Source organism: Ascidiella aspersa, chromosome 3, assembly GCF_963924565.1.
Source record: "Ascidiella aspersa chromosome 3, kaAscAspe10.2, whole genome shotgun sequence".
Classification (NCBI taxonomy): Eukaryota; Metazoa; Chordata; class Ascidiacea; order Phlebobranchia; family Ascidiidae; genus Ascidiella; species Ascidiella aspersa.
Window position 1 is genome coordinate 15,473,551 of NC_139449.1, and position 21,784 is coordinate 15,495,334.

At 37.2% G+C, this 21,784-nt stretch overlaps 1 protein-coding gene and 1 non-coding gene across 2 annotated transcripts; both read right to left on the reverse strand.

Moving 5' to 3' along the window:
- Window positions 1-4,082: 4,082 nt before the first annotated feature.
- Window positions 4,083-10,395, reverse strand: LOC146160371 (fascin-like). The gene is made up of 8 exons (XM_083383772.1): window positions 10,177-10,395; window positions 8,904-9,140; window positions 8,555-8,811; window positions 8,270-8,415; window positions 6,737-6,893; window positions 6,221-6,364; window positions 5,888-6,012; window positions 4,083-5,739 (listed from the first exon to the last, which is right to left on the reverse strand). Exons 1-8 carry the CDS (start codon window positions 10,354-10,356, stop codon window positions 5,516-5,518), a joined length of 1,470 nt encoding a protein of 489 aa, XP_083239898.1. The 5' UTR covers window positions 10,357-10,395; the 3' UTR covers window positions 4,083-5,515.
- A 7,299-nt stretch (window positions 10,396-17,694) lies between these two features.
- On the reverse strand, window positions 17,695-17,773 carry Trnaq-uug (transfer RNA glutamine (anticodon UUG)). Its single transcript has one exon. It is a non-coding gene; the product is annotated as a tRNA-Gln (tRNA).
- Between the last annotated feature and the right edge of the window lie 4,011 nt (window positions 17,774-21,784).

A 21,784-nucleotide genomic window follows, 5' to 3' on the forward strand; every position in this document is an offset into this window, starting at 1 on the left:
ATACTGGCTAGACGAAAATTATTACTGGAGCTTAATAATGTGTTCGATGATATAGTTAAAATGACCAACCTCATTAAAACACTTGCACTCAACACCCAGCTGTTCGAGCAGTTATATGGGATATGTATGTGTATGCCCCACACAAATGCCTTGTTTTGCACACAGAAGTAAGGTGGCTCTCACGACAAAAATCTTGGAAAACCACTGCAAAGATTTCTATTGGAGAAACATTCAGACCTTGCTAACAATTTTATTGATGGTAAATGGCTTCTAAAACTTGCCTACTTGTGTGACATGTTTAATTTGCTTAACGAACTACATCTTTCACTTTAGGAAAAAAACAACTCTATTCAAGTTGGCAGATAAAGTGGCTGCATTAAACGACAAACTTAAATTATGAGAGATACACGTAAACAAAGGGGCATTTAAAATGCAGTAGAGACTTTGGAAGAAAACAAACCTAAGCAAGCGTTCTCCGACCTTGTAAGCAGCAAGAGTTCAAGATAAAGACCCTATTGAGTATATAGGACTGCAAACATGGGCGCCCGCAAAAAATTTTTCAGGGGGGGGCAATCAGGAGCGTAACCAGAAAAGCAAAAAGGAGGGTAATGAATTTTCAACTTAGGGAATTCCCCTATGTTTCGTCTGATGTTATAAAACAGTGATAGTATGACGTCATAAAAAACTAATCAGAAACAGCCAAATACGTCCAGCAAAAGCGACCACGTGCGTCGTTAACAATCCTGTCAGGCGCCAGCTGCGAAACCACAGTATGCAAAATAAACCAAGACCGTGAAATATGTGTGATTGATTGTGGTGGAATCATACATAATTCGACTATCAGCAGCGCAGTTTTCATGAACGGAACTAGCGCTAAATTACAAGCACGCCTTTCACCACCTGCAATACTAAACGAAGATCGGTTTTCCCGGGTGTTATCATACCATGTTTTGCGCAACAATTGCGCCGAGCTGTGTGCCAAGTCCGCTAAATTACAATGCGGTTAAGGGGAAATAAGTTGTGTCCATTGCACACTTAGCACGTGGTCTCAAAATACGCCTAAAGAGTATACTTTTGCGTTAACCATCATTACGTAAAAGTGGAGACTTTGAAACGCGCACGACAGTCACCATTATACCTCCTTTTAAGAATCTGCTTCAGTTAAACAAATGTCGATGTTACACCAACATCGGATATTAGCGAAGAGACCGAACAGCGAGGAACATACTGCGCCTAACTCGACGTTTTTAGCGAGAAAAAAAGAAATAATGTTTGACTTAGCGTTGTCAGTTGTCGAATACACCCTTATTAAAAAGCACGCCGCTTCTAATTAGTCAACCTAAACAAATAACGAAAGCGAAAAATTATCCAGGGTTTACGGTTGACCAAACAAAAGACAAAAAACAGCGTTTTGCGCTCGATTTTGGTTTCGCATTAGATTAAGATGCGTGACCCAATTACTTAAAAAGCACGCCGCTTCTAGCAGTTTGTTAAACCATGACAAAAACGAACAAAAACGATAATATCACTTACAAAAAGAGGGGGTAATAACTCCCGCCCCCCTGGATACGCCACTGGAGGCGATGTATAATATTTTAACCTTCATAAGTGATATATATTACACTTACAAATAATACTAATTATCGCATTTTGAAATTCCTGGGGGGGGGGGGCAAGTTCCCCCCTTGCCCCTCCGTGCGGGCGCCCATGACTGCAAATAAATAGATCCGTAATCCATTTATTTTCGAAACCGGTGAATCGACCTTAACTGTGCGACACAAGAGGACCAAGTGCTGGACATTGTAAATAATGGTGGTTGCCTGGAAATGTGCTTTTCATGCAACTACTCTACCAATGTTTTAGATAAAGATTTTGCCGGAAAACCCTGACCTTGCCATAAATACCTTCAAAACTTTGCTGCCATTTCCGACATCTTATACTTATGCGAGTCTGAATTTTCTGTGATGGCAGCAACAAAGACGAAACCGCACAACAGACTGGACGTGAGAGACACATTACGGATTTCAATAAGTATAATAATTCCTAGGTGGGAGCATCTCGTTGCGGCAAAAAAAAACAAATTTGTAATAAATTTCCTTCACTGAACATTGTTTTTTTAAAAAACGGTCCGTAACAAAATCTTTGTTTTTACCCGGTCCGCATTGCAAAACAAGTTGCCGATCCCTGGTATATATGACATACATCGCATATGTTTATGCAACATATTAACATACAATAGGTCAGCGGGTCCCGAAGTATGGGTCGCGAAGGATAAAAAAATCGATCGCGCGGGTTTTCGAATCTGCACAAAAATGCAGTGTTCGATTTCTTCCGATCAAGATCGATCAATCCCAACATAGACTGAAATATTGCATGTGCAGTTTTGGCAATAGTAAAGTCACTTCTTTCAATGAATCACGTAGGAGTTTGCAAGTTATGTTTCATTGTTTACGGAACCATTGGAGCTGAATAGTTTAGAAATAAGAGTGCAAATTTCTTTTAAATTAGACTAAAATTCCATGATTTTGAGCAATATGCAAAAAATTCTAACCAAATGAAACGCAATTTATTTTCCAGCTAAGCGCGATAGACTGCATTTCAAACACATTTAACACACAAAACAGCAGTTTTTTTAAACCATTTTGAAAAGTTTGCTAAGAATTGACTAAATTCCCTTACAACTATCTTATTGCATACCGTACTAGTTGTCTGTGTGTTGGTTGCGAGATCTTCACAATACTCAAATTTGGGTCGCACTGAAAAAAGTTTGAGAACCACTGCAATAGGTCAATATAAGTTACTAGACGAAATATCCGGCGTTGCCCAGGTTAAATAGAATATTTACCATCATAATGTACGAAGTCTACCTGAATTTTATCTGCGGCTAAACAAAATGAAACAATCTATCATACTGTGGCTCTTTATGAATATTGCACATTACGTTGTAACATGTTAAACTAATAGCCTCATGTTATAGCCTATGATTATGGAAGCTAAGTTAGGTAATCAGCATACAACCCGAAAGTATTGTTACGGATAGCGTAAGATCTAAGTGGCATAAATAATGCAAACATATTGTTTTAAATGTCATAACAAATTTGCTTATGCCTAAACGTTTCGGTACGACTAAAGAATCGACTATAGCACACAACACTTGGCTAAGCATGTCATACATCTTTTAAGTAACGAAAACCCTTGACATTTTTCAATTGACAATAACTCTCAAACGTAAAACTTCAGGTTGTAGCAGCAATTTGTTTAGACTTGCTTGATGCGTGGATTTTTGAGCAAATACGTAATCCCGGTGCTAAACTGCGTCAAACGTAAGGAATTCTCATTGAAAAAACAAATGCTTTCTGTTAAACAGCTGCAATGAACGCAATATTTCGCGACCTCTGCCAAGTATTGCGTGGTTAAACCCATTGTAAGAAGTCATTAGACTTTGGCCTCAATCAACATCACAACATTGCTGGGAAGGCTTGTTGTACGATATACGTGTAGGTTTCCTGATGTTTTTTCAAAGTATGTATAGTATACGACCCGTGTGGTAGCAGTATTTGACGTCCAACGAAAGAAAACCTCGCTTGAAAAGTAAATCTGCTTAGTGTTCAAAATGCGACAACAAATGCGATGTTTTGCGAACTCTGTCTAAATTTTGCGTGGTTGAATATACTGCTAAAAGTTTTAAACTTAAGTCTTTACTTGGAACGTTGCACACGTTCGGCTACAATAAATTTCATAACATGTTATGTTTTTTTGCCTTGAGCCTATTGTTTACACCAAAGCGCTTGTCGTCCCTTGACTTATAAGGATTGAAATTGAAATCTTTTCACACGGTTTTTTATACACAGCAACAAAATATGTAGCGACATTTATCGATCCAGAATTGCTAACAAACGCCTTAAAAATAAAAGTTGCTCACCCGTAACCGGTTTGCGACGGCGCTCGCTTGAGATGCGCGACTTTTGCACGAATGTTTTACATGTGCGTAGCCTATAATAACATGAAACGCAGGTACAACGGCCCTATTTAAATTGCATTTAACTATATTATAAAAAATTAGTTTGGCTAGCTCTAAAAACCTATAACGATTTTGCAGTGAGGCTTTGCATATAGTCAAGTAATATGGTGCCTTTAAAATTTTTCATATTTAGAACGCAAGAAATAATTTAATGATTTCTGCGCAAAATCCCAAATTTACTTTTTGGCGCCTTGACAAACCAAAATCTCATTACACAAATTGGTGTATACTGTATATATATTACATCGCTTAACAAGCAAATCTGAAAATTACTATTTTCATTTTATAAAAAGACAGATGAAATAGTTTAATATATAAATGAAATTGGTAATGTCATTAATGAGAATTGCTATTATAGTTGGACACAAAAAAGTAAAATAAACTATTGGGCAGTGGTTCCCAGTTGTAGATACGTAAATATGATGGATCACAAAAATATTTAATCAATTTTTGACAGTGTACACTTAAAAGTGCTGCCACTAACATTTGTAAGACCAACCATTTACATGTGAAAGTTAGAGCCGTATACAAGAGCAGATGATTTAACTTCCCAACATTTTTCTTAAGGCTTTTTTTGTTTTTCGTGGTTGACGTTCTAGAAATAGCTTTGCTTGTAACTCAAATATGCCACGCCATTTTAACGCAATGTTCTATTTGAATTTTGTTGTACAATTTAACCTCGTTTCAGATTTCATTTGTTTTGAAAAAAATGCTATGGTGTAATCAATAGCAGTAAAAATGAACCTTCCAGAACTACTGCTCAAAATCTTTCAGAACCACTGCTCAAAATCATATGACAAACTCAATAAGGGAATGCAAAATATTGTGAAAACCATTTGTTGCAACAACGCGGATTTAAGTACAAACGGGGATAATTTAGATTCGCTTACCGATATTATAAAAGTCTAGTCGATTAAAGTTGGTTGGCTACATTTGTAAAAGTTAGAGTTGCTAACTGGTGTAAAAAGTTTGTATCCCACAGCTAGGCTAGCATAGAGTTTAAGCCTATTCGTCTAAGAATGGAGCTACGAGAAACAAAATAAAAAACATTTTTGACCAAAGGAAAAATATTGAATATTTGCTGCTTCTTAAGTTGTAGGACGGGTGATGCATAACTAGATATATACGATACGACTTTACAATACTATGCTGCTTTCGATAATTCCAACCAACATTACCCAATATGAACAAAGCTAGCGTAACGTCACTTGATTGGTTTACTGAATAGAATGTGATTTGTTAATAAACTGTTTTTTGAAAACGCTTGTGGAAAGTAACTTCTAGTTTTATGGTATTACGTCTCGAATAATTTAGAACAAATAATGTAAAGAGACAACACTTAATTAATAGGTTTCGCAGAAATAGTGCGCAGTTTAAGACTGATGCCTCCCGTTGTGTATAATTGAACAACGTAAATGGAAAGCGAATATATACGATTCAACTTGTAGAATATCATCTTTAGTTTTTCAAGGAATGTTCATTATTTTGCAACATTTAGTACTCCCAAGAACATTTAGAATTGATTTGCGTTTCTGTAGCCGACAAGATACCAACGTGATCGCTGGTAATGTAGTCTCCACCACATTCGGGTTTAATAGCTAGTTTGCTGCTTTTCCCTAGTTGTATTAGAAAAGTTTGTTCCTCTGTTCCGAGGACCAACTTCTTATCAGCATTCACATTCCAGTATAAGTTTTTTTTTGCGTCGCCGTCACCAGGACCTAATATAACAAAGTACTGTTCATAAGATTGTTTACAAATGGGCCAATATGAATTAATTATATATAGGCTATTCGTTCATCTGTACTTTTATCCGAAAATGTTTTGCAATTTTTATTAGGTTACTTTTGCTTGGTTTTTATGACTTACGTTTTATAATATATGCTCCGTCCGTGCACATCAGTTGATAAATGTCGTACTTTGCCTTGTTGCCTTCGATTTTATTAGCCCGCTGACCTATAAAGCCATACTCGCCCCTGAAAACGATCACTGGCCTAAAACGTAAAATACTTTATTATATTAACGGAAAATGACTCCAAGTAAATTTTTAACCATTTTTATTTCCATAAAAAAACAAAAATCTTAAACATTTAAAATTAATTTTAAACCTCCGGGATTGTTTTGCTAGAAACGCACTTATTTGCCTGTAGATTATTATTTGGAGGTCCTTAAATCAACAAAAACAACGGAGATGTAAGCTACCTGTTGGTAAGTTGCCAAATGAAGTCGTCAGCTGATCCGACCTGCAGGTGGCCCGACAGCACAACGCCTATGTACCGCCCATCACTGACTTTAATGCGCATACTGCGTCCATTCCATTCAATTTCAAAATCAGTACCAGCTGTCCTAAAATATTTGCAATTTTTTTTAAAGAGTTCCAAATGGCTACGATAATGAACAATAATTTCGACACACCTTAATACCCCACCAAAAGTTTAGAAAAGAAGTTGTGTGTATTATGCCTAACCTGTCACATCAGTAAACAGGTGCAAACTAAACCACCGTAAACATTTTACTTATTAAAAAAGTCTTCTGGAATTCATATAAATTATATTATTGAAAAAAGTTTTGAACTTTAGAACAGATTGCTTGAGAGGTAATTAAGACCGCCTTTGCTGAATAATTGGCGCTATTTTTCCGGCGCTCGGCGTGGTCACTGACGTAGACAATGCCTTACAGTTGCAGCATTTTTGTTCGCGTTTTTTGAAAGTGCCTTACTTAGTACATAGGGCGTCAGCCTTGATACTGTTGCCATCCAGTCGCCAGTACTTGTTGTTATTATTGCGAAAAAACACTTTGTCGGAGTCCTTTTTTAACTCAAGCTGAAATATTTCCGTCTCGTTTACGTCGTCTTGGTTTGCAGAAAGCTGTAGACCTAAATAATAAACACAAATGGTCTATTGTTTAAAGGAGATGATAAATATAAATGAACAACTCACCTGTTGATTAACTGGATATAAAAAAAATAGTCAATATCAATATTATTAAACATTTAACGAATGACTTTTTACCACTCAACCAAATGATATCCCCGGTTTAGTTATTCAAAAGCATTTAACATTGCTGTTCTCTTAAGGGTTTTCACAATAATGTTGTTCATAACATGTCTTCGCACGATAACAGGATAGGATCATAAGTCGTGTTTTAAATATATGCTACCTCACATCCGCGATCAACACATGTCGGTCACGTCACCGATAGGCGACGCGACGTCACAAAACCGCCAATTTCCTTTTGAGGAAAATGGGCGTCACGCAGCGAAAAGCAACTGCTGGCTTCTGTGTATTATTGCAACAAAGAGCAAGTTGTAGCTCAGCCTGTTAGGTACCACTACACCGCACTTTAAAGTAGCGTTTTACAAAATAAAATTAATTATTTTCAAATTGCATAAAAACACATTTTTTATTTATATCACCAAAATGTAATTAACTAAAAGGCAGAAAGGCTGTAAATTAACAATAGAACACATTTAAGTAAGATGACTTCATTGCTACTTGGCTTAAAGACACGGAATACTTCTATTAAGACTATTTTTTTAGATATCGCGGACGTTAATGAGTGTTAAGTGCATATACACAGTGCTGCTAAAGTTACCATATAAGATAACATAAAAACGATTTTCAAGTAAACAATTTTATATATCATTATGAGTTATCTTATATTTAATTCAGACTTTTAAACTCCTAAATGTCTGGCAAATTACCTGTTGGAATGGTAACAACAAAAAATACAAACATTTATGGCAACACTATAAGCCTACTTTGATTTTGTGGTAGATACGCATTACAATTGCTGCGGAATGGATAAGAACAGCGAATAATAATTGTTGCTTTAACAGTGATTATAGTTACTTTTTCCACAAAAAGATAAATAAATACATTTTGTTTAACAGCAATAAGGGGTGGAGTATAAAATATCGCGGTTAATAAACTGTCAGTAGACAATTTTTTAAATTCTACGCAAAGATTTAGGCCGAACATTTGGGTATTGATAGTAGTAAAAACCCTATTAAACCTGGGAACGCCATTTGTTTGACTAGGGTCATAAATATTCGAGTAAGTAAAACAAATGGTACGACAGGAATATCATGGTAAAATGTTAATATCAAAACACATCTATTAGGCCTAGGTTACAATTAAACATAAAACTGATTATGTTAAATATAAAATGAACAATATAATAAGAATTGTTTATAAAAAAGTATATAGTTGCGACACAAAATTAAACAAAAAGGCAACAATACAAACATACCCTGCTTTCCGGAAACAAACTTGTTTTTCTTTTGGGATTTAAGTGATATTTGTGGATGAGCATCAATTAACGTAAAATGTTCGTCGGGGCCTGCAACTGTTTTTCGTGTTTGAACTTTACCACATGGCCCAACACTGGTGAGATATCTGCATGAAAATATGAAATTAAGAAGAGATGGGACCCCTTCAGAACATGACGTCAATTTGTATATAATCACTCTACAATCAAAATGTGCTTCAGTTCTGTTAAATAAAAATATATACTTTTCATCAAGAATTTACATACTTTCCATCGTTGCGTGACTTGAAGGCTATCTTCCCCGCATAAAACTCAATAGTGTAAAGCGTGTTTTTGGACACCTTATCCTGAAGAGAGCCATCGTCGGCCAGATACTTGTGATTATGTAACATGAGGGCGTAACTTCCTTGCTGGAAGTCGAGTGTGATAAGAGTGTTGACTCCCCATGGTGTAACTTTGGTCATCCGTACTTCGTCATCCTCGACCGATGCATACGCCTTCCTTCGTCCATGATAAATATTAACCTGGAAACACAATATCACAGACGAACCAACAGAGTTAAAAGTCGCCTATGCAACAAGAAATAAGGGGTGATTAGCTTCTAATGTTTGTTTACCTGGGGATGCATTGCAAGGTGCACGGTCCAAAGAGATGAGGATGTAATGGAGGGAATGTTGCCGACCAACTGATCGCCTTTCATGCCCAAATAGCCCTTGTGTATTGTACTTTTAATCGCCCATTGACCTTCGTCCAGAGTTGCCTCAACTTGAAAAGCATTATCATCGCCAGTAGTAGCGTCCTTACAAATCACAACTCCATTCTTGTCGGTACCAAGGTAAAGGCCGGTGCAGCTCTACGAAACACAAAGTAGACTAACTACGAAAACTAAATGGAAGGCAGCTTTTTAAGTAGATTGAACAAAATAACTGGCAGCTTTGAAACTGCTTAATGCTAAGTTATTAACCATTAGGGAGACCCGACATAGTCAGGTTTATGTCACATTTAAATTTTGCATTTAAAACAATTGCCGAATTTCAATCAACAACTGTACTTCTTAAAACCTAACTAGCTTATGTAACAATGTTATATGACATAATTGACTTCTGTTTTTTCTGAGCAACTTTTATTTCACATTTGTGAGGAGTTTATACCAATATTTTGTTCGTTAGGTTCATCAGCATGCTACCCAGGGAAAAACGCCAGTCTTCAACATTTCGCCCTGATTGCAAGGTAGTCAGCTCAATTGTTGTGATTAATTCAAACGGATGCGATGACAGTATTTTGTTTGAGTCGTCTGGCGATTGACTTAGATTGACAAAAGATCGTTTGCGACAATGCATTTACATTAGAACGTTTACAAAGCACCACGGAGCTAACTGCAGTGTAATTAAAAGTACGAGCTTATTAAAAGCATTCTTCGACCGCCCGATAATGAACAACTTTGACGGGAGGTCCACCCTAATTGACCTTAATCGCCCGTCTAGACACGAACTCATATTGGAATTTGTTTTGTTAATACGACATCGGCAGCTCGTAACACAAGGTGACAAACGACTACCTTCGGCGAAAGACGCTTTAACCAGAAGTAAAATAATAACATTTTAGGCTAGTTTTTATATTATGCTGCTCCATTTTCGTTTCAATGTTTTCCAGACAAAGAAACATTTTCCTGGTTGACTGATCTGAAACCAACCAATAATTATTGAGCGAATACAAACACCAAAATTGACAAAAACAATTTGTTTAACGAACCTAGCTATAAATTCCGTTTTTTGCAACAACTTGTTTTTAGTTTTCTACGATTTTTGCCACAGCGGCCCATCTTTAGTGCGTCCATTTTCATATTCTACACGACTAAAGTTATATATTCTAAAAAGGTAAAACCTCACTTTAAAATACACGTCAGACCCTTCCGAGGTTTGCTCCAGACTCCAGATTTGCTTCTTCTTAAGGTTGGTTCCGCTGGCTGTCACACTATTGGCAAACTTGTCTGATGTTAAATACTTGTGGGAAGAGTTTATGAGTCCAAGACTCAGTTGCAATTGTTCACTTTGGCCTTTGGAAGTCATTTTACTTAACTGTAGGTACAACCACAAGAACGATCAAACAAATCTGTTAAATAAAACACATTCAAAAGTCACACTTAATAAGTTATCCAAGCTTTGTGTGTAGTAAAGAGTAAGACCCTTCGCCTCACAGTAATGTCACTTACACAGTCCTAAGCAAGACGAATACACAAACATAAACCCTCCAGTAGATTGACAAAGCTAACTGACCAACAAACATAGCATAATTCTAGGCACAGACTTTAAGAACCACTAAACATGCTAAAATGTTCTACCCACAGTTTTCTTGGTTTAAGAAGTAAAGCATTTGGATCGAGCAACTGCTTTCGCAGTACAGCACTGGTATGCCTTGCCTATTCAGAGCTTTGTAACTTGCTCTGACTGTCACAACAACTTCCCGTCGTGATCTTAATAATCGTAACAACAGAACAAACGAACATGCTTTTCCAAATCAGCACCTTTTCGAAAATCAGGTTTATGGTGGACCAGACTTTGGCAATCAGTTGCGCGATGTAAGAAAGTTACACTTTCGTTCCCACGGTTTAACAAACGTTTCAAGCTATCTCCCTATGTCCTGGGAGTTAACGTTTGCGCCGCACAGCAGTTAAAACCGTGTTCCTTCGCTTGATATGCGTTTTTTCTTTACGCGACTTCCTTGAACGTATCTGGCGCTCTTCCTGTTCAACGCGAATTTAAACAAGCGAGTAATGTATGCCTAACACTGTCTGGTATCTTTTCCCCTGAGATGTCCTCTCAAAAATGACTCAACGTTGACTGTTGATATACAACTTGTAAAACTGTTCAGAACTTGCGTGCGGAAGTTTACAGTGCACGGCACTCGACTTTGATTACACCAGTAATAGGGGTTTCAACCAAAACTTTCAAACATTACATCAAGCCCATCACTGCCAATAAACATGAATGTTATTTTTGTCCAGATATTATTTACCTAACTTGTTGTATAGATAAGCCATCTATTATAATCACATAAAATGTGTTATCTGTGCCTTAAATGCCATTTACCACGGCAACTCAACACTTCACTTGTAACTTCTTTCCTAGCTTTGCTTTTAACTACAGTGCTAATTCACACACGGAAACTCAGCACGCAATCACGCACCGGCCTAAACGTTGTTGAAGAGCAATCTTGGGTTGTTGAAATAGCATGTTCAGCGTTACTTAATCGCGCGCCACTAATTTTTTTTATTGAAGTTAAAGGACGCTTGACTAGATAACTGTACGTTTTATTAGGGTACTCATATTTTAATATTACAACAACATAAACGCGCAAAGAATTATCTTGTAATTAAAATATATTTGAGGAAGCTGCCAAAGTTGACGTACAATTTGCTTAACAAAATTCTGCTAGAGAGCAGACATGGCCGGTAGCCACATGTCGTTTCGGCAGCATGAACTCCTTTCTGTCATGATTTATTTATAAGTGTTATCGGGGCGTTTTACGGAGAACTCAGCAATTCTGGTGTGATATATTTCAATTGAAAACAAAGCAAATAAAATATTTAATAGGTGAACAATGTTCTATTCAACACAACTTTCCACTTCTGCCCTCAAAAACAAATCTAGTTGGAAAAGTATGGTGATATTTAAGTATCACAACATTTAACACGGGTATGTAAAACAATTAATTTCTACATTTTTTTCGCAGTCCAAAGTAAAGCACTGAAAAGCATATGCTCGCACTAATAACATTGTGTGACAGCTGCTGTGATTGTTGTTTAGAAACGTGCGCTCGTTTCGCATTTGTGACCTCATTAATACAATTACTGTTTTAAACAGATAGCACTACAACAGTGATTCCTAACCTGCGCGATATCGCGCCCCTGTGAGTGTTGATGAGTTCCTAAATTTTTTATGACACACTTTAACTAAAATTCGTAGATCCACCCTGGCAGCAGTATACATATTTTTTGTTAAAGATTTTTGTTTTATTTTTAAGCTTATCTCAGATAAGTGTTATTATCACACAAGTAACCAACATTATTACTATCCTCTTCTGATTCAATACATTGATCGACAAATACCTTTTTTTAATATATTTACACGGTTAGTATACTCCATTTTTCACTTTGTCTGGCCAAAAATTAGAAAAAAAGTGTTTCTCAACTGATTTGTGTTATGTCCATAGATCAACCATAAAAGTTACACCCCAATCGACCTGGGAAAAGCCACCATTTTCAACTTTTAAAAAGGCCGGCAGGATAATTCCACGTCAATTCACTAGCTTATGTAACCCATGGTTTCAGATTCGTAAAATGGAACGAGTCTCTTTGAGAAAAAACACTATTTATTTCACTCATATACTTCTATATTCGGAGATATGCTCTTTTACGTAACATCACTTTTGTGCCTTGTAAAATATGATGTCATGTCAGTTTTTTCTCGCATTTTCTCTGTGATATGACTTCCAAATAATGTGTACCACTATCGTTTAGTGGAATTTGCTGTTTATTCATTTGTACTAACTTTTATTGTTTGATGTTTTCAACATAGTATACGAAATCACTTCAGCGAAAAATAACTAGACGGGTTTGAAAAAAAGCATTTGAATCTTGGAACTTTTGATTTTCTTATAGAGGTGAAAAAAATTCGCCTGAAAGTTTAAAGTGATTCCATAAACCACTTCCGCTTCTCAACATCCACAATATCTTATTTTAGGGCTGGTGTTATTTGTAACAATACTTTTGATGTAGGCGTATACCTATTGTGAGTTGTAAGACGTGTCTTTCATACTGATTTTAGCAGACGGCGCATTCTTTCAAAAAATTCGTTCGATTGCTGATTGTAGGACGTCGTCTCTGTTGAGGAGAAGCAATTATAAAGGTTAATGGTCCAGAGACTTGATTCAAATTTTCGACCTTTATCAGAAGTTATGCTCCAAGGCAGTGTTTCTTAACCTTTTTTCAGCCGCGCCCCCCTTTTGTAATTTTCCTATGCCTTGCGACCCCTAGGAAATGCAATTCGGCATTTTTCAATTAAATATCACTATAAGACATCAACATGAAAATAGTTAGATGGATTGTTGGTCGCGCCAAGCGCGAAAAAAATTGTTTTATTCGGTTGAATTGGCTAAGCTGTAATTCAGGAGGCTTTTTGCATTGGGCACACAACAAATTGCTCGTGCTCGACACATTGATTTTTATCGAGCTGATTTTAACAAAAGTGTTGTGAGGGCATTGATTTCACAGTTGTAAGGCTGTGATGTCGCGCGCAAAAAAGTCTAGTGCAAAACTTAAACATGGCACTGCATGTCGTGTTCAAAAGAAGTGACGACACACAAGGGCAATATTCCAAAAAAACATTATAGATTTATAGATTCGCGCAAAAAAGTTTGAATAGGTCTACCCCAGTTGCTAGCCAGCTGTTATCATATTTAAAATATAATAAATAGGGCCGTTATACCTTCGATGATATAATATATGTATTAGACTACTATTAGAACGAAAACATGCAATGGTACTCAAAGAGAGTGGTTAATAAAAGTAAAAAAGAGTAAATAAGAGAAGATTCACCCGAAGCCCGAACATTTTTTGCAGTTTCAATAGTAAAGTTGGCAAAAAACAGAGTTTGTACAGCTGTAGGAGTGATGGTGCCTAACCCAAACAAAACCATTAAAATCCGTGCAAAAATTTAAATTTTGAAGTAGACCTCGCGCCACCCTAAGAATTGCTTGGCGCCCCCGGTTAAGTAACGTAATACCCATGAAAATAACGCTCTAGCACACGACTTTGTTTGTTGTAGCATCCGTCATAGGTACAGCATCGGTTCACCGACTAAAATGCACGTAAATGAATAAGTATAACCTTGTGAAACAGGAACTGGGCCTACAATATCAACGTAAATATCTGCAAAACGTCTTGTAGGTAACGGAAACGACTTTTAAATAGAAGTAGTATGCTGGTGAATTTTGGCCTTCTGGCAACGAAGGAAAGTTGAACCCAATTATCAACATATTTGTTTAAAGAGTCACATGAATCATTGGCGTAGTCAGGGGGGACACGCCCCCCCCCCAAAAAAAAAAAATTAGAAATATTGTACTCCTAATATGTTTCTTTGTAGCATTTATAAGCAGTACCATATATCAGTCGATCATCCGACATGCCAAACCTTCAATTGCTATGCACTTGTTAAGTCACAAATGATGTAGCCTACCACTTTTAGTCGTATTGTTTTTGCTTTCTGAATGGTTTTAAAGTATTCCGTGAAAACTCAGTCATTTGCTGCTCGAAACGGTTTGCTAGCATAGGCCATACGATGGAAAAAGCTAAACATTCAATATTAGACTTATTTTTTAAGTCATGCCAAGAATTGCAGTCGTCAGAAGCAGTAATTGATACTACGCCATCTTGTGTTTATGATTCTATTCGGGGAATTCATGGGGATAACAAACGATGTAGGGTTTGTGCTCAAACACACCATTTACAACTTACCGATGTTGAGGGATATGGACTTTTAACTACCTATGGTCCGAAAACCTTCGCTAGTGTCGACGTTTCGACTCCTTTAGTTTGAACAGGGGTCCGCAAATAGTGGGTCGCGGCCCAAATTTGGGTCGCGGGACCATTAAGTTTGGGTCGCAAAAGCCTTAATATATTTGAATAGCGGCCTATATTTGGTAAGTTTTTTAATTTTTTTCATTCGTATGCGTTTGGGTTTAATTTTGTAACATCATGTCTTAATATAGAGATCGGCAAGTAACGGCATGCGGATCAAATCCGGCCCGCCAGCGAAAATCAATCGTCCCGAAAACTCTCTCACAAACTGTCCACAAGGCCATGACCCATATTTTTAGCTGTTTTAACTATACGAAAATGCAGCAAATTTTTGCGCCCCGTGCGTATCTAATTTGACTCTGAATTATATTTGCGTTTTGATGGAGTCTTCTCAGGCCAAAAGTGACGTGCGCGTGACAACTAATAAGTAGGAAATTTGCGTAGCATGAAACTCTCTAAAATGCAATTTTCTCCAAATTAAATGCAATTTTCTCCTAATTAATGTACTCCTTTATGATAAATATTAATAAAAAGAGTAGGCCAACTCGTTGTCCGACGGCGCAATTCTGCACCGGATGACTTCGTCGCGTCACAGCTTATCGCATACTTCAGCGACGTCTAGATTTATTATTTTAATCTGTAGTCTTTTTATGGTATACTTTTAGTCTATAACATGGCTAACGAACTCTCTTTTTAATTATTAACCATGATGAGGTCAGTTGGTATCTGCTGCCGAAACGTCTGTTTATTGCCTACTTTGTTTACACCAGAAGAGCGATTTCTATCTATTGATATGTTGCCTGGTGGAGCTAACTCTATTTTTAAGTATAAGAAATATGTTCATGTTTTATTTTATGCGTGCGAAAAGCGTAATTTTTCCAATTTAAACCAAACAAACGCTATTTTGTTCGCGCTGCGCGCGCTGCTTCCTGTTGTAGTATAACTATAAGACTAATTTTCAACTGGTTCAAACATTTACGTCCGTCCCTCATAAGATTTATTATATTAAAGTGCTTAAAGGCCAGACGTTTTTACAACAAAATTGTTAGTGTAAATTTAAAGGCCTGCCGAGAACTTGCTGAGTTGGTTTGGCCTCGACTAGGTAAAGGTTGACGACCTCTGTCTTAAAATTTTTATTGCCCCTGAAAAATCCTTATATCCGCGTCTTACAATGTTAACCTTAAAATGTTGAGTTTCCTAAAAGGATTGCGAGGCGTTGGCCATTTTACTGAATCCCGCAAAATATCTTTACACACCTTGCCAGTAATTATTGCACTAGGCCAAGTAGCGGACGGGTGATGACGTGGTTATGGTGGGGAGTTGATGGGCTGCAACCCCAAGAACACATATTGGTTGCTAAATCACATTTGTCATCCCAATGAGACATCACAATCAATAAAACTCAAGGATTCTCTTCAGTTGTATTAGAGAACCCTTTTTCATTTCAAATAAAGAAAAACGCATAACACAGATTTGTCTCAATAAATACAAACACAATCATTTACAGTGTTTTTTAGCAAAGCTATTTTATTAAAAACAACTCGAAGTATTTGGGTCGCGAGACCTCGGTACTAGTTATTTTGGGTCGAGCCAAAAAGTATTTGCGGACCCCTGAGTTTGAATGCATTGGTTTGTTTGCCCCTGTTTGGTGCTATTGGTGGGTTTAGAAATTAAGTTATGGTTGGAAGTAGTTGAAGTTAGTGATGGAATTCGGGGGTGGGATTTCAGGTCAGGTAAAATATTGTATAGGCCTTATTCTAGCTATTTAGGTCTTATTCACACGGGTTTGGGACTTTCCGATTTAGACGTTATTACGACAATTAGATATTATTTTGGTCTTATTGCAAACTGTGTTTTATCTCGAGGTAGTATTGTTTTTGCTTACTCTGCTTGCATCATAGATCGACAGATTCGGCGAGTCTGCGATGGCTTTTCGGTGTAGTATTGTTTTACTTTCGTTTTATGGCTGAAGTCCATTATTGGCCGTCGTAAGATATTTTAGGAAGACCGTAAAACAGCAAAATCAAAACATAAAAAAATGTAAAACATCAAATTTCCGGCGCTTTCAATCATTAATCGCTCCTTTATTTCTGGGCTGCCTAGAATGTTTGCCTTGTTGTGTATTGTTGATCTTCATATGTTTAGTAGGTGTGCTGTCAATTTTTTTTTAGCTCTATTGGTGAGCAAGTGGAAAAAGGTTACGGAGCACTGCTCTACACTCAACTATCTGGTGGAGGCGGTTTGTGCAAGATATGCATTGTGATGCAAGCACGTCTAAATCATGGACATCTTATAAACGCTGCTTTTGTCAAAAAAACATGCATTGACTTTAAAAAATTCATTGAGAAGACTATACCTACTACCGGGATACCGTTCAACACAAAGAGCTATTTCTGCTGCTTAAACTTTTGCCTTGAAGCATGGAAACTGGCCAAATGTATGTGCTAGCTTGGAGGCAAAATATGCTAGTCTAAAATTGAGAGAAACACAATGACTTCTATTGTTAAGACAACGATATTATGTGCCTCAAGTAACATACCTTTGCGCGGACATTCGAGGATAAAGGAAATTTTGGGAATCTTCTTCAATTTCGAATCGACGCCGGAGATGAAGATTTAAAAAGCATTTTGCTCGAATGGTTTGAAATGCGAAGTACACAAGCCCAATGATGCAAAATGAAATTATCGGGGTAACCAGCAATTTAATAGTGCAAGCAATAATTTTGAAATACATCAAAGGTCACAATTTGTTCGAGTACACCGAAAAGCCATCGCAGACTCGCCGAATCTGTCGATCTATGATGCAAGCAGAGCAAGCCAGAAAAACAACTGGCCTGCAGTGAGGTTCGAACTCACGACCTCCGGTCAAGCCGGGGGGGACCGTCGCTCTACCAACTGAGCTATGCAGGCTCAGAGAGGAGCGAGTCGAGAAACAACCATGCGCCAATACTTGCACATTTTGTTAGTACAAGCAAAAAGCATTTTGTTTGTTCGAGTACTTTGCCGGATTTGTTGAAATGAAATCCGTTTGAGAAGAATCAATTTCGAAGAATCAAAGTATCTTAGCCCATCTCTCTAGGATAGAAGTGGATGTCCAAAAACTTGTTGGACAAGGCCATGATGGCGCATTAACAATGGCAGGTCACGTAAGTGGTCTACAAAAACGCATTCACAATAAGCATATCGCCCGCGCAATATTTGTTCACTGTGCTTTTCATTGTTTAAACTTGGTCATCAAAGACCAAAGTAAAGTTCAAATCATCAGAAGCACCTGTGATATTATTAGGAAGACTATTCGTTTATCAGAGAGAGCCCTAAAAGCAGGGGCGGATTAAGGCGGGGGCTGCAGCCCCAGGCCCACCGAAAAAATAGGCCCATACGCAACAACTTAATAAGACCAACCGACGTTATCTCTGTTGAAAAACTGTAAAGTTATCATCTAGAGCAGCGTGGTCCAACTATATTTTGTCGCGGGCCAACAGAAGCAATTCGTTTTATATGGCGGGCCAAATATGTAATATTGTAATGGCGTATCCGAATTTTAGTTGGCGGGGGATATATGACGTCACAAGTACGTCATGATTCATAAAATCTTTAGAAACGTGTCGTCTTTGAAACAATTGATGTGCAATTGCGCAACCGAAGTAAATTCACCGCGCGAATCTATGTGTTGCCGGCGACTCGACTGAATAAAAAATATTTTTTGATTTCAATACTGGCCCATTAAAATAAGATCACGGGCCAATAAAGAGAGTCCGCGGGCCGCTTTTGGCACGCGCGGGCCTGTAGTTGAACCACGCTGATCTAGAGATAGGCCTACCACCGATGGTGTCAGATCGTTTTATTGGTTGACGTAAAATATCTATTAAGCAAAAAAGTATAAAAAGGCAGAATAAAAACTAAAAAAGTTGCAGAATCGAAAAAGGTGACTGAGATTTTCATGGAAAATAGCCAAAAAACTGAAAAAAAAGATGATTGATGTTTCTGCAGAGCTAAAGGAACTACGATTAACTTCGAAAGTAGCAAAGAAGCTCAATGTTTAGCTTTATTAACGAAAATGATTTCATATATGCGTTTCCTAATGTATCTGTTGTACTAAGAATGTATCGTTGGATAATGATTACTAACCATTTTCAGTTCTTAAAGAGTAAAGAATCAAATGTGTTTCTGGCCAAAATAGATTGCATTCGTTAGCTCTACTCTGCATAAAAAAACTAGATTTTTGAAAAAAAAGCAGCAATGAAGTTATCTACAGCTTTGCTTTATCTAAAGCTAGAAAACATGTTAATTGAATCTGTTTGATAAGTGAATAAAACAATGCTATTTCATTGAAAATGACCAATAGGCCCCTGGCTACCATACAGCCCCAGGTCCATGAAAACCTTAATCCGGCCCTGCCTAAAAGGCGCACAAGTTTGGGAATTAGCATTCCTTTGTTCTCCCCCACCAGGTGGTCCGAGAAGTACAAGAGCATTCGAATCTTGAACTGTAACCTCAGGCGTATACTTAATGCTCTTGTTTTTTTGATAAGAAAGGCAATTGCAGTAAAACGAAGGCGTTTTTCTTGAATTTTCAGAAGTCCGGTGTTACTTACGCTGTGTGTTTAATTGGGCGATTTTCGGCACTCATAGAACAATTAGCGTGTAAGCTTCAGACTGTCGGAGTTAGTGTACCATCTGTGAAGAGACTTATTTCTTTTCTTCAGAGTATTCTCGAAGAAAAACGCATGGGCTTCAACATTTGGTCAAACATTTATAAAGCAGCTTGTGAAGTAGTTGGCATAAAAGAGCTCACAATGCCCAGAGTAGTCGAGGTACAAGTTTATCGTGATAACGTCTGCGCTGAATCGGCTTTACAGTATTTTCATCGTTCAGTATATCTCCCATACGTCTTTGGCCTGATTTGCTCCCTCAGGGAACGATTCAATGACAACCTTCAGTTTTCCGCTTTGTTATCAATCCTCCCTCCTAATAAACCTATAAAAATAGATGAGATTGAGCACTTGTACTCTTTGAATAACCTTACTAGCGAAGTAAGCCTATGGAGATCTTCTTTGGACCCTAAAGTCCACGAAGAATGCTTACAGGAGCTACTTTTGAGCGCTCAAGATTACCCAAGCGTTAGCACCTCAATTGAAATTATAATGGCATTATCTGATACAACCGTTGAGACTGAGCGATCTTTTTCCTGTATGAAACCGGTCAAAACATGGTTACGCTCAGCAATGACTTTAGATCGGCACTCAAATTTATGTGTGCTTCATAGTTGTAAATAGTTGTTTGTTTATGTGTGTTTTTTAATATATAAAGTCGATTTATCTCTGTGAGGTAGCAGCTTATTTAAGTTATTAAATTATAGTTTGCCTGCATGCCATTGTCTTTTTCTGCATCAATAGGCAGTGTCCCAAACAAATACCCTTATAGGTCACGTTACTTTTTCCCAACAAACGTTTTTTAGACGATAATCTCTGTTCAGTAAACCCCGGTGTCCGTTTTGCCCCGCTTTCCCCTAACTAAAAAGTACACAAACTCTGTTTTAGCTAACGGAAAACTCAGTGGGAATAAATGCAATATTTTGCTCTGCCTAAACTTCGGAATAATGCCAAACAGGACTGCCACCGAATAGTAATAAAAGCGTCTAAACTCTAAATTAAGTCTTATTCTGTCGTGGGTATTAGTGCGTATTGTGATTAAAAAACACAAAAAAAATTAACCTTTTAGGATATAGAAAGTACAAGAACAACAGCCAGCCAAACAATTGTGCTAATCATGTGTTAATCACGCTTTAATATAGGCTACATGTGTTCCGTTCATCGGTAACATTATTCTTTTAACGTAATATGCAAAATTGATGAAGGGCCCAAGGCATGATAAATTGTTTCGTTTCTATTAACCATTCAAAATTATGATTTTTTTTAATTATTATGCTTATTGCAGTTGTAATGGATTTACATGGTCTGAAGAAAATTAATAACTAAACTGTTAAATATTCTATTTAACCTCGCCGAGCTAGGATTAAAGGGGTATCTTGTCTAGTACCGTATATAGGCTACAACCTAGGCAGCGCCAGGGTATGCGTAAACGACATTACGAGACAATGTCCCAAAACTGTGTTTTTTTCAAAACTAAATTATGTTTCAAGTAGTCTTAGCCCATTTAGATATAATCAGTTTAGGTAAAATACTTAGTACGTATCATGGCCCTCCTAAGAATGAAAGTTTTGGCAACTTACAATCAAAGCGTTTTTTTCGCTTTCTTAGTGACGTCACGTTTAGACGTAACTTTGTGAAGTCAACTCCTAAAAACTTACAGAAATCTTAGAGGCGCACTTGATCGCGATGTTGTATTCCGTAGGCTACGTACTTTCGGCTTTCAAAGAGGAAGTGTGTCCATATACACAGAACTAAACGGTTGTTCGATGCTCTATAATTAACCTATTATAATTTCTACCGTTGCGATTTTTCTACATTTTTATTATAATTAATATTAAAAAAATACTTGCACCACACTACAGGTGGCTTTTGGCATAAGGGTTTCCACACACTTTTGAAAAATACAAAGATAGGAGACTTTTTAAATATCGAAAATTGGATGACTTAACATTAGTTTCGAAATTGGTTTTACAATGTCATTTTGTAAACCAGTGTTGTGCAAATATTTTTGAAAGGAGGGTGCATAGATATAGAGAATATTGTAAAAGGCCGTGTTCAACAATAAGTCTCGAATTTCACACGTGACTTTTATTTTAAAAAAGGCAAATGGCTTGTTGTGACAAGCTTTTAAGAGTTAAGGGAAGACAAAGTATTTTTGAGGAGTCAATGAAAAAAAAAACTTAAGTAACCTTTAAGAGTATTTTAGTTGGAGTTGTGTGCAATTCTAGCAACTAAACTCGAGTTAAGACCGCACGGTGTTCCGAAAATTA

Bases quoted from the DNA above. Each gene is read 5' to 3' on its own strand.
- LOC146160371 (XM_083383772.1), bottom strand. From the start codon at position 10,356: ATGACTTCCAAAGGCCAAAGTGAACAATTGCAACTGAGTCTTGGACTC. The intron at 8,416-8,554 runs GTATGTAAATTC...ATTTTCATGCAG, and splicing joins AAGTCACGCAACGATGGAAA to ATATCTCACCAGTGTTGGGC. The intron at 6,894-8,269 runs GTATGTTTGTAT...TTTATTATTTAG, and splicing joins GTTTGTTTCCGGAAAGCAGG to GTCTACAGCTTTCTGCAAAC.